At 48.8% G+C, this 20327-nt stretch overlaps 1 protein-coding gene across 1 annotated transcript in view; it reads right to left on the bottom strand.

Annotated features, from left to right (window-relative positions):
* MEI1 (meiotic double-stranded break formation protein 1) overlaps positions 1 to 20327 on the bottom strand; it is a 902984-nt gene that overhangs the window by 521326 nt on the left and 361331 nt on the right. Inside the window, exon 6 of the mRNA XM_075321882.1 lies at positions 11653 to 11856. Within this exon, the coding sequence (XP_075177997.1) occupies positions 11653 to 11856 (204 nt within the window). The remainder of the gene's footprint in view (positions 1 to 11652; positions 11857 to 20327) is intronic.

Raw genomic sequence — 20327 nt, 5'->3', positions numbered from 1 at the left:
ACACCAGCAGCTGTTTCCACTTCCAAAACAACTGACGACCTGCCAATCACATTGCCTGTTGCGGTTAAAGGGGTGGAAGGTCTGCGTCCAAAAGTATGTGTGACTGCTGTCCCCACAGTCACAGAGGATGAAGAGCACTTGATGCACTTGATGGGGCAGACGTTGGTTGCACCGCCTCGCTAGGCCGCATTGTAGCACAGTGACCTTCCCACTGCGACTTATGCTTCATTTAAAGTTGTGTACAGGGTGGGCTCCCCAGTATACAGCAAAACCATGCACTAGGAAAAGGACTCTAGGCAGTTGGGTTGATAAATGATTGTTTAACTTTACCAAAACAAACAATAACAACCATGCATAAAACTGAAAGAACAGAACAATCTATTCACAAGTCCAAAAGCCTACACCCCTATGCCTCGACACTCGTAATGGCGATTTATACCCCCTTCTCACCAACCTTTGCCTAACCAAGGGACTGTCTAAACAGTTGCCTACTATCTGGTAATCCCTCTGCATAGCAGGAGTAAGTGTGTGTGTGTGTGTGCGAACACGACCTACAAGTAGCGCATCACAAGAGCTTACAACCTATCTACCTAAACATAGACAAAACCCATTAACCCCCCTGAATACCCTTGTTTGCTGAAGCCTCACAGATAAGGCAGATGATAAAAGTGGTAAGGCAAACCTACAGCTCAGCAACACAGTCCTGGTAATCTTGTAAAGCAACAGTCAATGCAAACATGTGTCACTGTCCCTCTAGGATTTTAACTGTAACTGACAAACTGACAGAGCAGAGGCATCAAGTCTTATTGTCTATATAGTCGGCCTAAGCAGAACAGATATGTGTTTTGTTACCAAAACAAAGTGTTGTGTGCACGCAGTCCTGGCTGGGCCCAGCCTACCGTACCCGGGTACTGTGGTGTCCTGTTGCCATAAATACAGACTTGACGATCCTCTCACGGTAATCAGTATAGCCAGCAACTGAAGAATGGTGGTCTCCGGCACAGGATGCTGCTCACAGGCGCTCCGTTCCTCCTCACCAAACTCCAACACAAGTCTCCTCACAATCCACCTAAGTGTTTCCGTGGCGGCTACTTTCTGTTACGCACACCTTTCGCTTTTCCTTCAGCTCAGATACAGCACCTTATCCAGTCTCCAAGTCCACAGCTGAAGACCGTTTTGCTATTGTTATAGTGACCAAACAGTCAAAGGAAGATGCAAAACAGTGGCCCCTTGTGGGTGGTCAGCAACAATGCATACAGTGAATGGCAAATAAGCTTCTTGCATTCACAGTGGATAAAGGTCATCAATACACCTGTCACGTTCCCCGGGTCCCGACACCACCTCTCACTCACCGCTCTGGTCCCCAGTCCTCCTGCCCACGACTCCTCGGCTCACTCTCCCTCTTCTGCGTCCCCCGTGCTTCCGGTCCTTCGGTCCCGGCGTTCCCCCGCGACCCAGGACACACCGTCGGGCTCTCCTGCATCTTCTGGACCACTTCCTGCTCTGGTTTCCGGCACATGGGACTCGCGCATGCGCATTAGGGCGCGCACACGGTCACTTTACTCTTCTTAAAGGGCCAGCGTCCCAGAAACAGGATATTGCCAAATACAGGTACAGGGTATATTAGGATCTCCTTTCCATGGGGGCGGTGCCTGATCACCGTGTTTCATTAGCTAGGTGTTCAGGTCCCCCCTTGCCTTGTCTCCTATTAACCCTGTGTCTTTCACAGAGCCAGTCCTGCCACGCTAACCTGGTCCTGACCACGGCTTGCCCAGGAAGTCTTTCGGTAACTGTCGGCTGTGAACTCGACCATCTCCTTCAGCTTGAACCTGTCTCCGATCCCCGACTTCTCCTGGTGACCTCTGCCCTCTCGTCCAGCTGGATCCAGACCCCTGACGAAGGCTTCTTATGCTGAAACACGTGTAGGGACGGACGCCAGCGCCAGCAGGAGGAGATGCCACTGGGTAGGTTAAACAATAGATTTGGCTTGTTTATCTTTCGTAAAATGTGATTACATTGTATTGTTTTGCCCTACTCCCCTTATACTAGAGCTTCTTCTGCACACTTGTAATTAATATTTAATAGCTCTATTTAACCCTTGGTAGTATGTGAGTTGGGCAACAGATACTCATTACAACCACCTCTTTTATTGTCAACCCTCCTTCCTGCTGTTTTTGCTGGTTCATATCAGCCACTTGTTGTTCACCTTGTTTTAATACCTTTTAATTTATCTCAATAAAATTTATTATATTTTATTGGCTACCTTTTTTTCATTTTGGTTATCCTGGATCCAGACCCCGCCTGACGACTCTACCCGGCACCTGAATCTGAGTCCCGTCATCTGGACCATCTCCAGGAGCTCCATGGTCCCAGAGACATCTTCATACCAGTCTCCTGAAGGACACTGATCCTGTACCTCTAGTGCTCCGGCTACCGTGCACCTAGGCCCTCTGGTGGGGTCATCGGACAGTCCCTGTACAGGGGTTAGCTCCGGGTTGTCTCATTGGGGGAGTCCGGTGCACGGCCCAGAGAATCCACCACCAGGACATAACAACACCCTCACCCTATCACTTCATATCCATATGACGGTTCATGGACGAAGTACTCAAACTAGTGAGTTTTTGGCCTCTACTTACAGATTGGTGACAAATCTTATAAATTACATGAGTTGGTTGATCCTTTGCGATGTCAAAAAAGGCCCAGGCTAGGCAAAGCTTACAGCCCATGCGACCTGCAGAGCCACCACGACTTCTGCTCAGAGGCAGAGTTGTGGCTGAGGATTCAGTTGTTGACGTGCTTCCAGTACTTGGTCTCTGTTTAGGAAGACGCAACCTAACCTCGTCGTCAGTAGCATCCTCCTCCACCTCCTCTGCTGACCTCATCGACTCGCTGACTGTGGGTTGCCAGTAAGTGGGGTCTCCAACCTCATCATCACCCTGTGTGTTTTCACTCCCCTCGTCCTGACTCCTCAGAGCCAACCTCTTCCTGCCCTGACTGAATAGTAAAGTTGTCATTCCAATCAGGTATCTGAGTCTCATCAGCATGTTCCCCATTGTCTCCACCAAGAGGAGTTACAGTTTGGGAATAAGGGTCTACATTATGCTCAGAACCTTCTTCATTGGGGCCTGGATCCGACTCAAAAAGCTTCTGGGCATCAGTGCAGATCATTTCCTTGTCTGGACTCACTGCAGCTTTGGAGCAGACCTCTGATTCACAGGCTATAGTGGGACTGAACAGCTCTGCAGATTCAACCATCTCTGTTACCCCATACTCAGCAGGGCGGGTGGAAACTTGAGAGCCGGTAGGAAGCAAGTGCGATTGGGGTTACACCACAGAGGAATGGAGTATTTAGGATATTGAAGTTGAGGTGGAGGAGAGGCCACTTGATGTAGCACTAGAGATCCATTCAAGCACCTGCTGTTTTGGTGCCTCATCTACATTTGGTAGCGATGGTCGCGTCCGTAACAAAGGGATCATATCAGATTATCCACGAGAAGAAGTGGACATTTTATTTTGGCTGGAAGATGGTGTTACAAATCGGTGCCGCCGTAGCTGCAAGCAGCCTGCTGCGGTTCCAGTTGAGCACAGGCATCAGCTGACATTTTTGGCCATGCCTTGGGTCATCCAGCTGGCTGCTTCCTCCTTTACGTCTAAGTGTGGAGAGGCGGCTAGTGCGCATGCGTGTGCCGATTTACCAAAGCAACAGAATAAGTACAGTGTTTCGCCTAGTGAGCATGCTCAGCCTGACTGTGCCATTCCTGAGGCTAAAGGCCGCTTTACATGCTACGACATTGCTAGCAATTGCTAGCGATGTCGAGCGTGATAGCACCCACCCCGTTGTTAGCACCCACCCACAGCTAAAGCGGCTGGATGTGCGTCACAAAATTCGTGACCCCAATGAGATCACTTTAGCGATCTCGTAGCGTGTAAAGCCACCTTTAGTTCTCAGTTCGGCCTACTGAGCATGCAACCACACCTCTTTGCACAGGTACTTTGACTCCATGCCGTGTCTAAGTCCTGTGTTGTGGCTACTGAGCATGCTCAAGCTGATGGTCTGTTTTCTGAGACTGTTGTTCAGGCTACTGAGCATGCTCAGGCACTCAGTGCATCAGAGGCTAGGTCTGGTAAGGACCTCACTGGCCATGTCCGTGAGGCGGCAGGCCCTGATAGGCCAGAGGGCATTAGGTGTCCTGATGATGTGGCCACTCCAGACTGGCTCGCAGAGGCCCGCCCCTATGACTTGGTGTAAAAACATTAAAATGAATACATCTAGTTATCAAATATTTTATAGTAGGACATATATGTTCACAGTTCTGTTTATGTTGGAGGGCATAGTTTATTGATAAAGTTTTTATAAGGAATAAATAATAAGGTATCTGTATTAAGTATGGATAGATGCTGACATAGCATGGTGCCTATTTATATATATATCCTTCCTTCTGGAAACTTCTAATGATTATGTCATATGTAACTGTGTTCAACTGAAACACCCTATATGGATTGGACAGTTGTCATAAAACACACGGTGGGAGGGGGTGGCTGCGCACTCTTGCTCCGAGAGTCAATCCACACATGTCGAAGCGGATCCATCCATCCAGCCTATCCTGCATTCACCCAAGACGAAGCAAGATATATTTATCAGTCCTGCAACATGATTCTATTTGGGAACCAAGGTGAAATAGATGAAGATTTCTATTGATTTGTATGGACTCATTGAACTTTTTACGTAAGCTAATGAAGTATATTATTTTTCCTTTTTGTAACTGAATTTTGGCAACCATTTTTAAATAGATAAAATACATTTATTTTTTACATTTTTGAAGTTCTTTCTTTCATGCGCTTTTACGTATTTGAAGAAAAATATATTTAAGAGTATATTTTTTAACACTTGGCACCTCATCATTGTTCTTCAGACGATGACTGGTGAGGTGTTTGGGGCGTGGCTGCCATGAGGTCATCAGTGAAGTGGCGGTTCCGGATAGGACGCTGGCTAAGGCACTCTGCTATTGGCTCCTGGAGGTGCATTGTGGTCCACCCTGGGTTGGGGCGGACCCAGGTTATAAAAGGGGCTGGAGACAACATGGAGGTGCGCAGTCTTCTATTATGCTCAGACAGAGCACACCTCCATGTGTTGAACCCATTGCGGCTTTAGGACAGAGGTAGGCAGGGATAGGGCGTTGGTGCTGGACGCCACCACACTTGGTAACGTGGCACGGTTACGACCAGCTCCTGTCCTACCAGTCCTGCTAGTGCAGCCCAGTGGCATTAACTGATCTGCTGCTGCTGCTGCGCCTGCTGTCCACAGGTGTTCCCCCCATGCACATGGACAGCGTACCCCAGGGCCCCTGTGTTGTTAACAGGGAGTTCCTGGGCTGGGTGTGTGGACCCTGTGACGCTAACAGGGTTCACAGTTTCCTGATCCGAGTGTCGTCTAACTGGGGTCAGGCTCCTATTAGTCTCAGAGCCACCTAGCTCTGTATCCTCCGCCTAACCTTCGGGTTGCCAGCATCTCCTTTTCCATCTGGGAGCACGGAGGACCCCGACTGGCGATTGGGATATATACCACCTTATCCTAATCTGCCAGTTCCCCCCGTAACAGATGGTGTTTCTTCAGCAGATGTTACTAATGCTTTACCACCAACCCCATGGACACAAACTTTTTTCCCTTTCCAACACGCCTGTTCCCCATTCCACCAGAATCTGACCTTTTTCCACTCATTTTGTATATGACCCAATTTGCAACTCTGCAGGGACACCCTACTCAACGCCATCTCAGCACAGCAGCCAGCACTCGGTCCCTCAGATGTGGACAAGTAAAAGACCATTTCCTCTTAGCCATGACAAAGCGGTGAGATTTGTCGCGGGCGGGGAGGACGCCGTCGCTGCTGCGCTCTCGCTAACGTTCGGGTCCGGCGCTGCTGCGGCTGCTCGGTGGCTCGAGCGGTGGGCCGGATCCGGGGACTCGAGCGGCGCTCCTCGCCCGTGAGTGAAAGGGCTGGTTGGTTTGGGGGATTTAGTCCGTGACGCCACCCACGGGTCGTGGTGAAGATAGGCACCACCGCTGCTGGTGACGGGGATCCCGGGAGTGATGGTAGGGAGCAGCTGGGATGTTGTTTTCCCCCTCCGTGGGTAGGGGTCGGTGGTCCCGGGGCCCGGTGATGTTGTGACGGGGAGGCAGGGTTGGTGAAGTGCAGGGTTGCAGGGACGGCGCGGCGCGGTGCCGGATGGCACGGGTGTACTCACTCAGCAAGAAAAGTCCTCGGTAAACCAAATGGCTGGATGGACAGGTCCCGCAGCCGGCTGCAGTGTCTCTGCCCGGACAGGTGATGGCGGCTGTCTTTCCCTGCACCTTGATGTTCTTCTTTCTGACTACTATGGATTCCCAACGGTAGTCCGCTCCCCGGTGTATGGGTACCGGAGGAGCCCGTTTTCCCGCAGACGCTGGCCCTTGGGTCTCTAGCCTTAGGCGGTAGCTGTATACCCTCACGGTGTGGGCGGTTGCCTTTAATCGGGACTTTTGCTGTTGTGAAACCCCTGGGGTTCCAGTCACATTCGGATCTGACTATTGTCGGCTTCTCCAAGCCTGGTCGGGGTCCGATGGCCCTGCCTGTGTGTGCTGGCTTCACTTCGCTCCCCGGTCGGTACCGGCGAGCCGTCGCCCATCCCCGGTCCTACTGTTCAGCGTTGCTTCACCACTCCTGCAGACGGCCACCACCGTCTGCCAACCTTGCTGTCAGTGCCTGGGCCACAAATCCCTCTCCCCCACCGTCCCATGCCTGCCGCCTTGGTGCTGCTGACCGTCTGGACCTTAGAGATCTTGTTATCCCTTCCACATATGACTCCTCCAGTACTTCTTCCCCTTCTTCTTGTCCCACCACCTGACTCCGAATAATGTTTAGAGTGTGCTCCAGCATGTAGATGACCGGAATTGTCATACTGATGATGGCATCGTCAGCGCTAAACATCTTCGTCTCCATTTCGAAAATGTGAAGAAGGGTGCATAGGTCCTTGATCTGAGATCACTCCAGCAGCGTGATCTTCCCCGCCTCTGGATCTCGTTAGCCCAGGCTATGCGTCATAACGTATTGCAGCAGGGCTCGATGGTGCTGCCACAGATGCTGCAACATGTGCAGATTCAAATTCCTGCGTGTCGGCAAATGACATTTCAGACGGTGAACCGGCAGGCCGAAAGACTTCTGGAGCGATGCAAGTCGTTCAGCTGCGGGGTGTGAACGGTGGAAGTGAGCACATAGCGAGCGTGCCCTCTGCAGAAAGCCATGTAGGCCGGGATAATAGTTTAAAAATTGCTGGACAACCAGGTTCAACACGAGAGCCATACAAAGCACGTGTGTCACATTGCCCTGGCGAAGGGCTGCACCCAGGTTTGCATCATTGTCGCACACGGCTGTTACGTCACCACCGGAGTCCGCTCCAGTGACTTTTACTCCGATCACCAGGTGTCACCGTGTTCCTTTCGTAGATAGTGCTGGTTATGGGAGAGGAGTCGATGCCAGCGGCACCGGTGGGTGCAGGTTCCGCTCATCCACTGGGCTGGGTTACCTTGAGATCTGCAGTACCACTGGCTGACTGTAGGTGGTGGGTGTCTCACAGCTGAAGTACCATCATTCAGCTACAACCAATGGGAAGACACCACACCCTTTTTAATGCCCCTCCTGTCTGCTGACCACTGCCAGACATAGTTCTGAACTTCTGTTTCCTGTTCTGCCCAGTTATGTTTTGTGATTTTGTGTGCTGACTACCGTTTGTTTCCTGACTACGTCTCCTGCCTGCTGTTTATGTACCTCATTGCCCGATCCGCATTTGACCTCTGCTTGTTTTCTGATTACATCCTTGCCGGCTGATTCTGTTCCTGTTCCTCAATTCATGGTTTGACCCTGCCTGACTACAACTCTCTCGGACTGCAGCCTTCCACAGGTCTTGATCACCTTGGGCCATGTGTAATTCCAAATCCCTGTATAGGTGTTAAAGGGTTTCAGGGTTCTAAGGGTCCTGCTTGGTGAGTGGCTTCCCTCTAGCCTATCCTTAACAGCCCATCTGAGTGTGTGGATCTAGGCAGGCGTTACACCGTGCCCTCTGCAGAAGGCCATGTAGGCCGGGATAGTGGTTTAAAAATTGCTGGATAACCAGGTTGAACACGTGAGACATACAAGGCACGTGTGTCACATTGTCCCGGCGAAGGGCCGCACCCAGGTTTGCAGCAGTGTCGCACACGGCTTTCCCTGGCTGCCAGTTTAGTGGAGACAACCATTGCTGAAACTCGGTCTTCAGAGCTGACTACAACTGGGCAGCTGTGTGACTCACATTTCCCACGGGGGAACACTATTCTCCTTAAGGAGACTTTGCAAGCCAGTCTGGCTGCCAGGTAAGGGGACTTATAGCTGCAATGCCCCTCTGGGAAATATTCAAATTGTCTCTCCAGTAAAGGAGACAAACTCTAGCACAGCGCCACCTATTGGAAGTAGCGATCCTAAAAGTCACAAGTGGATTTTCAACAATCCTTTGAAATATGACTCAGGATATATAAGCCAGATCAGAATCCCAATTTGCAGACACGGTGTTTCGGGGTGCTTGCCCCTCAGTGCAAAGTATGGGGGTGTCTGATCTGGCTCATGAGAAAGCTATGTGGGGACCACGGGGGAACACTATTCTCCTTAAGGAGACTTTGCAAGCCAGTCTGGCTGCCAGGTAAGGGGACTTATAGCTGCAATGCCCCTCTGGGAAATATTCAAATTGTCTCTCCAGTAAAGGAGACAAACTCTAGCACAGCGCCACCTATTGGAAGTAGCGATCCTAAAAGTCACAAGTGGATTTTCAACAATCCTTTGAAATATGACTCAGGATATATAAGCCAGATCAGAATCCCAATTTGCAGACACGGTGTTTCGGGGTGCTTGCCCCCACATTTCCCAGACATTTCAACATAAAGACCGCCTGATCATGACGTTGATCTCTGCTGCCAGCATAGTAAGGAGGTGTGTCGGATTTCTTGTGCGCAGTAACAACGCGGGTGGCCTGACCTGGCTTTGGCCAGGAGGAGGAGGACCCAGACGAGGTGGAAGAGGCAGAAGCAGTGGAGGAACTTCTACATACAGAGGATTGATGCACAACTCGTGGAGATGGCAAGACTTTTACAGCAGACCCTTCTCCATCTCTCACCATAGTTACCCAGTGTCCATTCAGCGACATGTAACGCCCCTGTCCATGCTTACTGGTCCAAGTATCTGTGGTGAAATGCACCCTGTCACACACAGTGTTTGTCAAGGAAGTGGTGATGTTGTATGCGACATGCTGGTGTAGCGCAGGCACACCTTTCTTGGAGAAGTAGTGGCGACTGGGCATCTGCTCTTGGGGCACTGCGATGGACATAAGGTCTCGAAAATCCTCTATGTCCACCGGGCAGAAAGGCAGCATTTCTGTAGCCAACAGCTTGCAGATGCTGAAAGTCAACCTCTTAGGCATGTCATGCCCTTCTAAAATCATGTAAAACACAGCAAGGGGACTCCAAGAAAAGTCTCCATGTTTTCCAAGAATTTGGCGACAGACACCACTTAAGAGACAACAATTGTCCCCCAGTTGCAAACTTAAAATGTTGATTTGCATGAAGCACAATCAAAAATACACAAGCCTTTACTCTCCCCAGGAAGACACTGAGGTAGAAAAGTCCTTGCGGATCCATGATTTGTTCATCTTGATGAACGTTAGTCTGTCCACATTGTCACTGGACAGACGCTTGCGCTTATCTGTCAGCACACACCCAGCAGCACTGAAGACATGTTCCGAGAGAACGCTGGTTGCGGGACATGACAAGATCCCCAAGGCGTAAGTGGCGAGCTCAGGCCATTTTTCCAGATTGGAAGCCCAAAATGAGCAAGGCTTAAGTTGCACAGTAATGGCATCGATGTTCACTTGCAGATACTCCTATATCTGTGTATCCTCCTCCTTTTACTCGTCCAGCTCTTTTGTGTTCACATGAGTATATGTACTTGTCACTTTTCCATGTGTTTGTGGTGTCTTGTGAGTTGTCACCTTTTGGACACCTTAGAAGGTGTTTTCTATGTGTTTGTATGTGTTTGCGTTTGCATGCCATTGTTTTCAATGGGGTTCGAAGGTGTTCATCGAACGTTCGCCGAACACACCCGCCGTTCGACGAACCGAACCGAATTCGAACACTAGGGGGGTGGCTCATCTCTAGTTATGAGAGCTAGATTTTCTGATGGAGCATTAATCCAAGGAAGTATGGTAGTCTGATTGCTGTATGTGAAATCGGGAAGGGATATTTTCCTTAAGACTGGACTTACACTTGTGTGTGACTTGCTCGAGGATCGCATGGTAATCCTCCAATCGGTCAATGGCTCTCCTGACAGGAGTGTCTCAACTGTATAAAAATACACCAAGCTGACACATTCCTATCAGGAGAGCTGCCTGCCGGACCGGGTGATGCGTGGCAAAGCTCCCACGAGTCACACGCAAGTGTGATTCCAGCCAAATATTGACCTATTAGCGCCCGCCCCATGGGGTTTTTGCCTGTCTCTGCATCAACATGGTAGGACACAGGTTGAACTCGATGGGCTTATAATTGCCTTCAGCCTTTAAAACTATAAACAATACTACATTCTGCAAATTAAATAGAGTATAAAGTTAAATTTACACAGATTTCTGGGCTAATCTGGTTTATTTTATAGGTAATGCAATTAGTTTGAGTTGGCCACAGTTCACAGATATATTGTTAGGATTATCTGTTATGTTCATCCTAACATAAAACCATTCTAAAATAAAGTTGTCTCTTTTCTGGCATCTTTCTGATGCAATCTACAGTGTACAATTATGGTGATTGGCAGCTGGATTATTTAGTACATCAGATCAGTTTTCTGGCAGATGACATGGCTTTTAAGGGTGCTATACACGCAGCTACATCGTTAGCGATGTCGCTCGTGAAAGCACCTGCCCCCCGTCGTTTGTGCGTCTCAGGCAAATTGCTGCCCGTAGCGCACAATATTCCTAGGCCCAGTCACACGGACTTACCTTCCTAGTGATGTCGCTGTAGCCGGCGAACAGCCTCTTTTCTAAGGGGGTGGTTCGTGCGGTATCACAGCGGCGTCACACGGCAGGCGTCAAATAGAAGCGGAGGGGCGGAGAGCAGGCGCATGAAAGTCACGCCCACCTCGTTGCCGAAGGACGCAGGTACGGTGTTGTTCGTCGTTCCTGGGGTGTCACACATAGCGATGTGTGTTGCCCCAGGAACAACCAACAACCTGCGTCCTGAACCAGCAACGACATTTGGGAAATGATCGACGTGTCAACAATCAACGATTTGGTGAGTATTTTACATCGTTAGCAGTCGCTCGTATGTGTCACACGCAACGACGTCGCTAACGAGGCCGAATGTGCGTCACGAATTCCGTGACCACCAACGACATCTCGTTAGCGATGTTGTTGTGTGTAATGCCTCCTTTAGACAGATCAACTGGCAATCTATACGCCAGTTTTCAATTGATATGTCTGATTGTAAAAAAAATGGTCACATATCTATAAAGGCACCCTGATACATATAGGTTATTTATTGTTTGTTTTTGTAAAACAAAAGGAATACATTGTAAGGCTGATAAAGCTGTATGACTGTAGAACACTTACCCATACAATTTATCTGCAATTCTTTTGTTTGTGCATTTTCCAATGTAGCCAAAAAAAGTTCACAGAGTTTATTAATGAAGTGATCAGCTAGTTTTAGGGTTGCAGCAGTTGAAGAGTAAAGTTTGCCATACAAGTAACACACTGCCGCCTTTAGTTCTTCATTAGGGTACATCAATCCTTGAGGTAACTGTTCTACAAGATTGTCTTGAGAGAATAGTAAACATAGTGGTTAGAATAGCTATAATCGACTGGATTACAAAATACTTCACCATCATATGAACATTAAGATTGCTGCTAAAAGCATTATAACTCATCAGTTCATTCACAATCTTCCATTTATATATTAACAATACTTGTGCATCAAGCTTGTCTGAACTAAAAATACAGACTTTAAGGCTATGTGCGCACTTACCGGATTTTTCGCGGATTTTGCCGCGGATTTGCTGCATGTTTCGCTGCAGAAAATGTTCATAACATCTCTGCAGTGAATCACCAGCAAATCCTATGGAGAAAAAAAATCCTGTGCGCACTGGGCGGAATTTGACAGCTGCATGTTTTGCTGCGGGAATCCCGCAGCAAAAACAAGTGCATGTCACTTCTTTTCCGCACAGCGCTGCGGGATTTCACTCCATTGACTCAATGTTAATCAAGAAATCCCGCAGGGAATAACGCAGGCAGCAAATTCTGTGCGGTTCACTGCGTTTTCCTGCGTTATTCCCTGCGGTATTTTGCGGTTTACCTCCGGTAATGTGCATCACTTGCTTGCGGTTTTGCAGGGAAGTGATGTCATTACAGGAAGAGGAAGCCGTGCAGAGTAAACACACACACAGATCACAGACACAGACATCACAGACATAGATCACATAGACACAGACACATAGAACACACATAGAAAGAAAACGGAAATATAGAAAAAAAAGAACGTGGGCTCCGCTGCATATTCACCGTCCAGCCGAGGTAAGCACACAGCGGCGGCCCGGTATTCTCAGGCTGGGGAGGGAGAGGGGCAGGGATAATGGCCCCTGCCTCACTCCCCCTCCGGCAGCCGAGAATATCAGCCGCAGCTGCCCCGGCACTGTCGCATGCAATATGCGACAATACCGGCGTGTCCTCGGCTCTTCTTGCCACCGTGTAGCAGTGGTGGCAAGGTAATACAAGGGGTTAATGGTGATGGGGGACCACCGCCATTAACCCCAGGCTTGATCATGGCAGCGTCTATGTGACAGCTGACATGATCAACCCGTAAGTAAAGTGAAAAAAAACACAGACACCGAAAAATCCTTTATTTTAAATAAAACAAACAAGCCTCGTTCACCATTTTATTAACCCCCCCCAAACAAAGCTCCGGCGTAATCCAGGTCCGACGTCCTGCGCTGCTTCCATCCAGCCGCGACTGTCACAGACACAGCGCTGAATGAAAGCAGCAGAGGTAATTACCGGTCATTTCCCACGGCCGGTAATGTGAACTCACTGCCGACCGTGGGAAATGCAGCGATCTGTCATCTATCTCTCTATCTATCTATCCCTCTGTCTGTCTATCTATCTATCCCTCTATCTATTCTTCTGTCTATCTACTCTCAGAATTAAATGACTTTTTTTTTTTTTTTTTTTTTCTTCAATGTGCTTTATTGCATTGAATGCAATAAAGCACATCCCAACCCGCACGCGGCAAAACCGCGGCAATACCGCGAATAATACCGCGGTAAAACCGCAGCAAACCGCGGCAAACCGCATGCGGTTTTCGGGTGCGGTTTCCCGCGGTTTTTTACCGCGGGTGCGGTAATCTTTGAGGGCATGCGGAATTTTCTCAAGAAAATTCCACTTCCCAGTGCGCACAGAGCCTAATACATAAAAGCTTCATTTAATATACATTAAGAAAAACATTGTATATTGTATAAAATATAAGGAGGTCCACATTGGATGAATAGCAATGGTAACGTCCAATGCTAAAATAAAAAATACTTGGAGAAAAAAATAGATTAAATATCTTGAAATGTTTGGGCTTTCTTTAACTCGGACTTTATTAAATCAGCTGGAGTTTGCACCATGCTATATCATGCATCTAGATCCAAACCCTTTAGTCTGTGATTGGCTACTAAGTTCGCTGGACCACAGCAGATACACCTTTTGCTATCGAGTGTGGGTACATGGCACTGGCAGACAGACACAGTCAGAAAAGTAGCCCTGTGCAAGAACAATATATTGGCCCTTTGCAGCCTAAGGCTATGTTCACACTTTGCGTTTTCACCTGCGTTTCCGCTGCTTTTAGAGTCAGTTTTGAACTGCAGCGTTTTTGTGCCCAAATGCATGCGTTTTGATTTTCCATTAAAGTCAATGAGAAATCATGAATTCTTGTACACACTTTGCGTTTACAAACGCATCACAAAATTTGCATAAGTTTGGTCAAAAACCATGCGTTCAGAAAAGGACCCTGTCAATTGTTTTTGCCATTTGTGGTGCGTTTTGTTAACATTGAAGTCAATGAGAAGTTGCAAAAAGCAAGAAATATCAAAATTCCTGCGTTTTACCTGCTTTTTCATTGCAGAAAACATGCGTTTTGGACTACCAAAACGCATGCTTTTTGGACATCAAAATAATGAATTGATATGTTCCTTTACACACACACATAATCCGACAATTAAATTTAAGAAAAATATGCATTTATTGTTATTTTACCGATAAAATGTATCTTAACGCTATAATTTTATTAAATATATCTTTTTCCATTATTTTTCCCATTAATATAGATTTGTCCCTTTTTTTTCTACTTTTTCATTCCGTCTGAATGTTTCAACTTTATTTAGTAGTGTCTTGATGTTCAAAACGCATCTGTCAAAACGCAGGTGAAAAAGCATGCAAAAAGCGCTGAAAACGCATCTGAAACGCGGTAAATACGCATGCGTTTTCAGCGCTAAATTTCTTAAAAAGGCAACTTTGGCTAAATCAATTAAGCCCAAAACGTGCGTTTACAACTGCATGTAGGATGACGGAAAGTGCGCACATAGCCTAAGAGCTCATCAAAAAGCACAATTTCCCATATTTTGGAGGCAGAAATAGGCCCCCCAACCTCTTGGACCCCGGTACGACTGCATATAGTGCACCAATGATATGTCCATCTCTGGTACACTGTTTCTACCATTGGTCATTCTATTCAAGTATCTGCAATTGATAATTCTACCCTTACCCAAAGCATTTGCTACTTCTGAGGTTGATGTCCAGAACAAGCAGAAAAAGTCCGGCACTAAAATCCACATATACAGCTCAGCTGGACATGCCGCAGCATGCGGCACAGCAGGAGAGCCCATGAGAAAACGAACCAAATAAAGTGGTGCAACACCTCCAGAGGCAGGCAAACGACAAATCTTCAGCAGCAAAGAAGAAAAAAAGTAGCATTCACCAAATAGTAATCTTCGTTTATTTAGACAAAGGACATCACAAAGCAGGGAGGGATGCGGAGGGCGTCAGAGATGACGGCGGCCGTTTCACACTCACGGGCACTTCGTCTGGTCCAACAAAGCACCTGTGAGCACGAAACGGCCGTCGTCGTCTCTGACGCCCCCCGCATCCTTCCCTACTTTATGGTGACTTCTTAGGTTGAGAATGAGTGCATGAAAGTGGGAGCATTACACACAGAATCTATTTCATTCATGGTGATTGTGACGCCCTGGACTAGCCAGGTCGTCCCAGGTAGTCCCATACACACACAACCCCCTCCCCTTAGTAAGGTGACAGCAGCCAAACTACAAAACCCTTGTCACCTCCCTCCGGGTTTGAGGTTCACACCAGGGGGGCGGAGCCAGGTGGTTGGCTCTGCCCACTGAGGAGTTCAAAGGCCCGGAGGCAGGAAAACAGTGACAGAGAGTTGAGCTTTGACAGAGAAGTGAAGTGAGTCAAGTTCAAGGGCAGACCTGTGCTCAGGCCTGCCAAAAGTCTACACCAGGAGTCTGGGTTGGAGCCCAGTCACCTCTGGCATGGAGGCAGATGGTGGTGGCTGTCTGCAGGAACTGGAATTACAGCCGGTGAAACCATAGGGACAGTAGGGACGGGTGGTGGGCCGCCGGTACCGAACCAGGGAGCCGATTGGAAACCGGAGCACCAGGAGGGGTACTCAGACCCAGTACGAGGCCCAGAAACAACCGGGCTGAGTCAAATCAACTGATTGAGGACTGGACTTTAGGACCTTTCCCACATAAGACCTGACTGAAGACAACAGCCCAACCATAGGGGTAAAGTCACCGCCCAGGCATATGTGGCGCCCCAGGACCTGGTCGCCACAACAGCATTGCCCCTCCAAAGGGTTAATGCTGAGCCTGGAGGTAATTGGGGGAATCATTGGCCAGTAAGTTCAACATCCAACGCAGTTTCTCCCTCAGGCCAGCAGAGGGAGCTCTGAACCTGGAGTTCCAGGGAGCATTCCTCAAGTCTGACCTGAGGGAGGAGTTAGTGTTCAGTCTGGGTAGAGAGAGCAGAGAGTGCAGACGCAGAGTGGTGCTGTCCTGTGGACTGGGGCCTGGAGCTGGAATAGCTTGGCCCAGTGAAGCAGGATTTGCAGAGAGGCACAGAAGAGACTTGGACATCGGAGTCTGTGGCCACCAGGGCCTAAAATATTCCCTGGTAGCTGAATCCGAAGGGCAGGAGAGCTGCAAGCACCTGGCCCATAAACAACCTGAAGGTACAGCTGCATCACTAGGGCCCGGTGTGGACTCCAGCAGAGAAGCACCAGAGAGGGCCTGCGCAGCCTACCACACAGGGAGAGGGACGTATCATCGGTCCCAGCAGCAAGAGGGCCATTGCTAAATTCAGAGTGCAGGGTCCTGTAGAAGAAAAGAAAGAACAGGGAGTAGGCCTCACACTCAACTGGCCAAAGAGATCACCCCCAGGCACTTCCAGGCCGGCCAGATCATCTTTACCACCTGTGACGGTCTCCCAGGACGAAACTGTTGCCAAGTAAAAGAGGAGAAGGTAAAGAGACTACTGTTTGTGTCTTTTTCTTTCACTGCCCTGTCGGCCCTGCACCGTATTAATCACACAACATCACCAGAGACTTCCATCACACCATAGACTCTTACGCGCACCAACTGTTGCCCTGGGGCACCGCTCCACCTGTGGGGAGCAGGACCACCCAAGCTGCCATATCACCAGCCCCGGAGGCCTCATACAGCAGCGGCGGCTTAATAGCCGCAAACCACAGGTGGCGTCACGACAACCATAAACTCTATTCACCCCCAAGTCACCAGCCATATTTAATTGACACCCACCAGGGTCACGGAGTCGGGCCCCGCCACCACTGACGACCCCCCGGACTAGTCTGGCCCGGCACCGGGTGTCCCATAGCCCTGGGATGGGCGAGTCACATAGAGACCCAAGGGGCCAGCGTCTGCGGGCAAAGAGGGCTCTCCCGACACATAACAAGCCGGGGAGCGGACTACCGTTGCACAGGCATAGGAGTCGTGACTAGAGTTGAGCGCGGTTCGTGGTTCTCCAGTTCGCGGTTCGAGTGATTTTGGGGGGTGTTCTAGATCGAACTAGAACTCGAGCTTTTTGCTAAAAGTTTGTTAGCTCGAGTTACGTTCTAGAACAGTTCTATCAGCAAAAAGCCTAGCTAATTACGAGCTGGCTTTTCACTGGAATAGTGTGAGTCACTCTGTGACTCACACTATTATCAAATTTCAGCGTATAGTGTGCGGGGGCTGCGCGTTCAGATCACTGCTGCTGGGATAATGGTGATCACCATTTTCTTTTTCTTCCTTCCCTAAGCGCGCGTGTAGTGGGGCGGACCAGCATGTCAGCCAATCCCAGACTTTTTGCCAGAGAAGCAAGGGCATGTGTCATAGGCTGTCCATGTCACATGTCCTTGCATTATAAAAACGGACATTTTCTTCCAGCACGCCATTATCTGCCTTCTGCGTCTGGGTGTCAGCTCCTGTCGCCGTTCCTGCTGAGTACGCTATACACACAGCGTTCTACAGATTAGGGGCAGAATTTTATTTCAGCTCTTTTAAGGGCTAATTACAGCTGGCTCAGAGCCATAGGTGACAGTCAGGTCCGTGGAAACGCTTTTTACAGCTACAGATAATAGCGTCTGTATAGCTAAGCTCAGGGACTTCCTTGCTGCATTTCACCATTAGGAGGGATAGAAAGTGAGGCTTCCTTTCCTCTACACTGACCCACAACCCGGCCACTGTACCCTCCTGCCCTTTTTAGCAAACCCATTTTAATTGCAGAGTGCTGCCAGTTAGTGCCATCCAAAGAATGGCTGCTGTCCTCCATTATTGTGCCACTTGTGCCAAGGAAGTCCCACCACCTCTGCATTCTCCCCTCCTGCACATTTTTGCAAAGCCATTTTAATTTAAAAGAGTGCTGCCAGTTAGTGGCATCCAAAAAGTGGTTGTTGGACCCCATTATTGTGCCACTTGTGCCAAGCAAGTCCCACCACCTCTGCATTCTCCCCTCTTGCACATTTTTGCAAAGCCATTTCAATTTAAAAGAGTGCTGCCAGTTAGTGGCATCCAAAAAGTGGCAGTTGGACTCCATTATTGTGCCACTTGTGCCAAGCAAGTCCCACCACCTCTGCATTCTCCCCTCCTGCACATTTTTGCAAAGCCATTTTAATTTAAAAGAGTGCTGCCAGTTAGTGGCATCCAAAAAGTGGCTGTTGGACCCCATTATTGTGCCACTTGTGCCAAGCAAGTCCCACCACCTCTGCATTCTCCCCTCCTGCACATTTTTGCAAAGCCATTTTAATTTAAAAGAGTGCTGCCAGTTAGTGGCATCCTAAAAGTGGCTGTTGGACTCCATTAGTGTCCCACTGGTGCCAAGCAATTTCCAGCACCTCTGCATTGCACCCTCAAGCTCATTTTTACTAAGCTATTATAATAGCAAACACTGAGGAAACTTAGTGGCATCCTAAAAGTGGCTGTTGTACTCAATTAGTGTCCCACTGGTGTCAAGCAATTTCCAGCACCTCTGCATTACACCCTCCTGCTCATTTTTAATAAGCTATAATAGAAAAAAATGCTGAAACTTAGTGGCATCCAAAAAGTGGCTGTTGGACTTCATTAGTGTCCCACTGGTGCAAAGCAATTTCCAGCACCTCTGCATTGCACCCTCAAGCTCATTTTTACTAAGCTATCATAATTAGTGATGAGCGAGTACTAAAAAGCTCGGGTGCTCGAAGCTCGGGCCGAGCCTCCCAAGATACTCGTGTACTCGGCCCGAGCAACGAGCCCAATGTTATCCTATGGGAGACCCGAGTATTTTTGTGAAATGACCACCGGCAGCATGTAGAAACCCTAAAAATGTCACAAAAGTCTCAGAAGAGTGCTCAAATGACATGGCAACAGCATGGGGAAGACCCCTTGAAGCATTTATCACTCAAAAGTCACAGCTGTGAACAATTTTGTCCGCGTTTCACGCCATTTTTACGGACTCACCAGAAAACCGTCCAAAATGACCCCAAAATGATTTTTCATGGCAGAAATGTTAAGGGCACATACCCAATAGTGAGATAGAGCTGGTGTATGTTACTTTTTGAGATTAATACATGAAAGATTTTACGTGAAAACATTGTGTGGCACTCCGATGTCCCTGAGAAGAGACGTACATGAAGGCCTCTTGAGTCTAATGTGCCCATTTTGAGGAAGTGAGTCTTTGTAGTATTTTCCTTTGCCAGGGCAGTCCAAAATTGTGAGGTTCACCAATGCCCCTGCATAGAGACGTGCATGAGGGCCTGTAAACCTGAAGTGCCCATTGGAAGGAAGTGGGTGTATTATAGTATAGCCCTTTGGCAGGGCAGCCAAAAATTGGGAGGCTCCACGTTGTCCCTGGGTAGAGACGTGCATGAGGGCCTGTAAACCTGAAGTGCCCATTGGAAGGAAGTGGGTGTATTATAGTATAGTCCTTTGGCAGGGCAGCCAAAAATTGGGAGGCTCCACGTTGTCCCTGGGTAGAGACGTGCATGAGGGCCTGTAAACCTGAAGTGCCCATTGGAAGGAAGTGGGTCTATTGTAGTATAGCCCTTAGGCAGGGCAGCCAAAAATTGGGATGCTCCACGTTGTCCCTGGGTAGAGACGTGCATGAGGGCCTCAAAACATTAAGTGTCCATTGTCAGGAAGTGGGTGTATTATAGTATAGCCCTTAGGCAGGGCAGCCAAAAATTGGGAGGCTCCACGTTGTCCCTGGGTAGAGACGTGCATGAGGGCCTCAAAACATTAAGTGTCCATTGTCAGGAAGTGGGTGTATTATAGTATAGCCCTTAGGCAGGGCAGCCAAAAATTGGGAGGCTCCACGTTGTCCCTGGGTAGAGACGTGCATGAGGGCCTCAAAACATTAAGTGTCCATTGTCAGGAAGTGGGTGTATTATAGTATAGCCCTTAGGCAGGGCAGCCAAAAATTGGGAGGCTCCACGTTGTCCCTGGGTAGAGACGTGCATGAGGGCCTGTAAACCTGAAGTGTCCATTGTCAGGAAGTGGGTGTATTATAGTATAGCCCTTAGGCAGGGCAGCCAAAAATTGGGAGGCTCCACGTTGTCCCTGGGTAGAGACGTGCATGAGGGCCTGTAAACCTGAAGTGCCCACTCGAAGGAAGTGGGTCTATTGTAGTATAGCCCTTAGGCAGGGTAGCCAAAAATTGGGAGGCTCCACGTTGTCCCTGGGTAGAGACGTGCATGAGGGCCT

The sequence above is a fragment of the Anomaloglossus baeobatrachus genome, chromosome 8 (genome assembly GCF_048569485.1).
Source record: "Anomaloglossus baeobatrachus isolate aAnoBae1 chromosome 8, aAnoBae1.hap1, whole genome shotgun sequence".
In the NCBI taxonomy this organism is placed as follows: Eukaryota; Metazoa; Chordata; class Amphibia; order Anura; family Aromobatidae; genus Anomaloglossus; species Anomaloglossus baeobatrachus.
The sequence above is the reverse complement of the archived record's forward strand: the minus strand, read 5'-3'. Positions and strand labels throughout refer to the sequence as shown.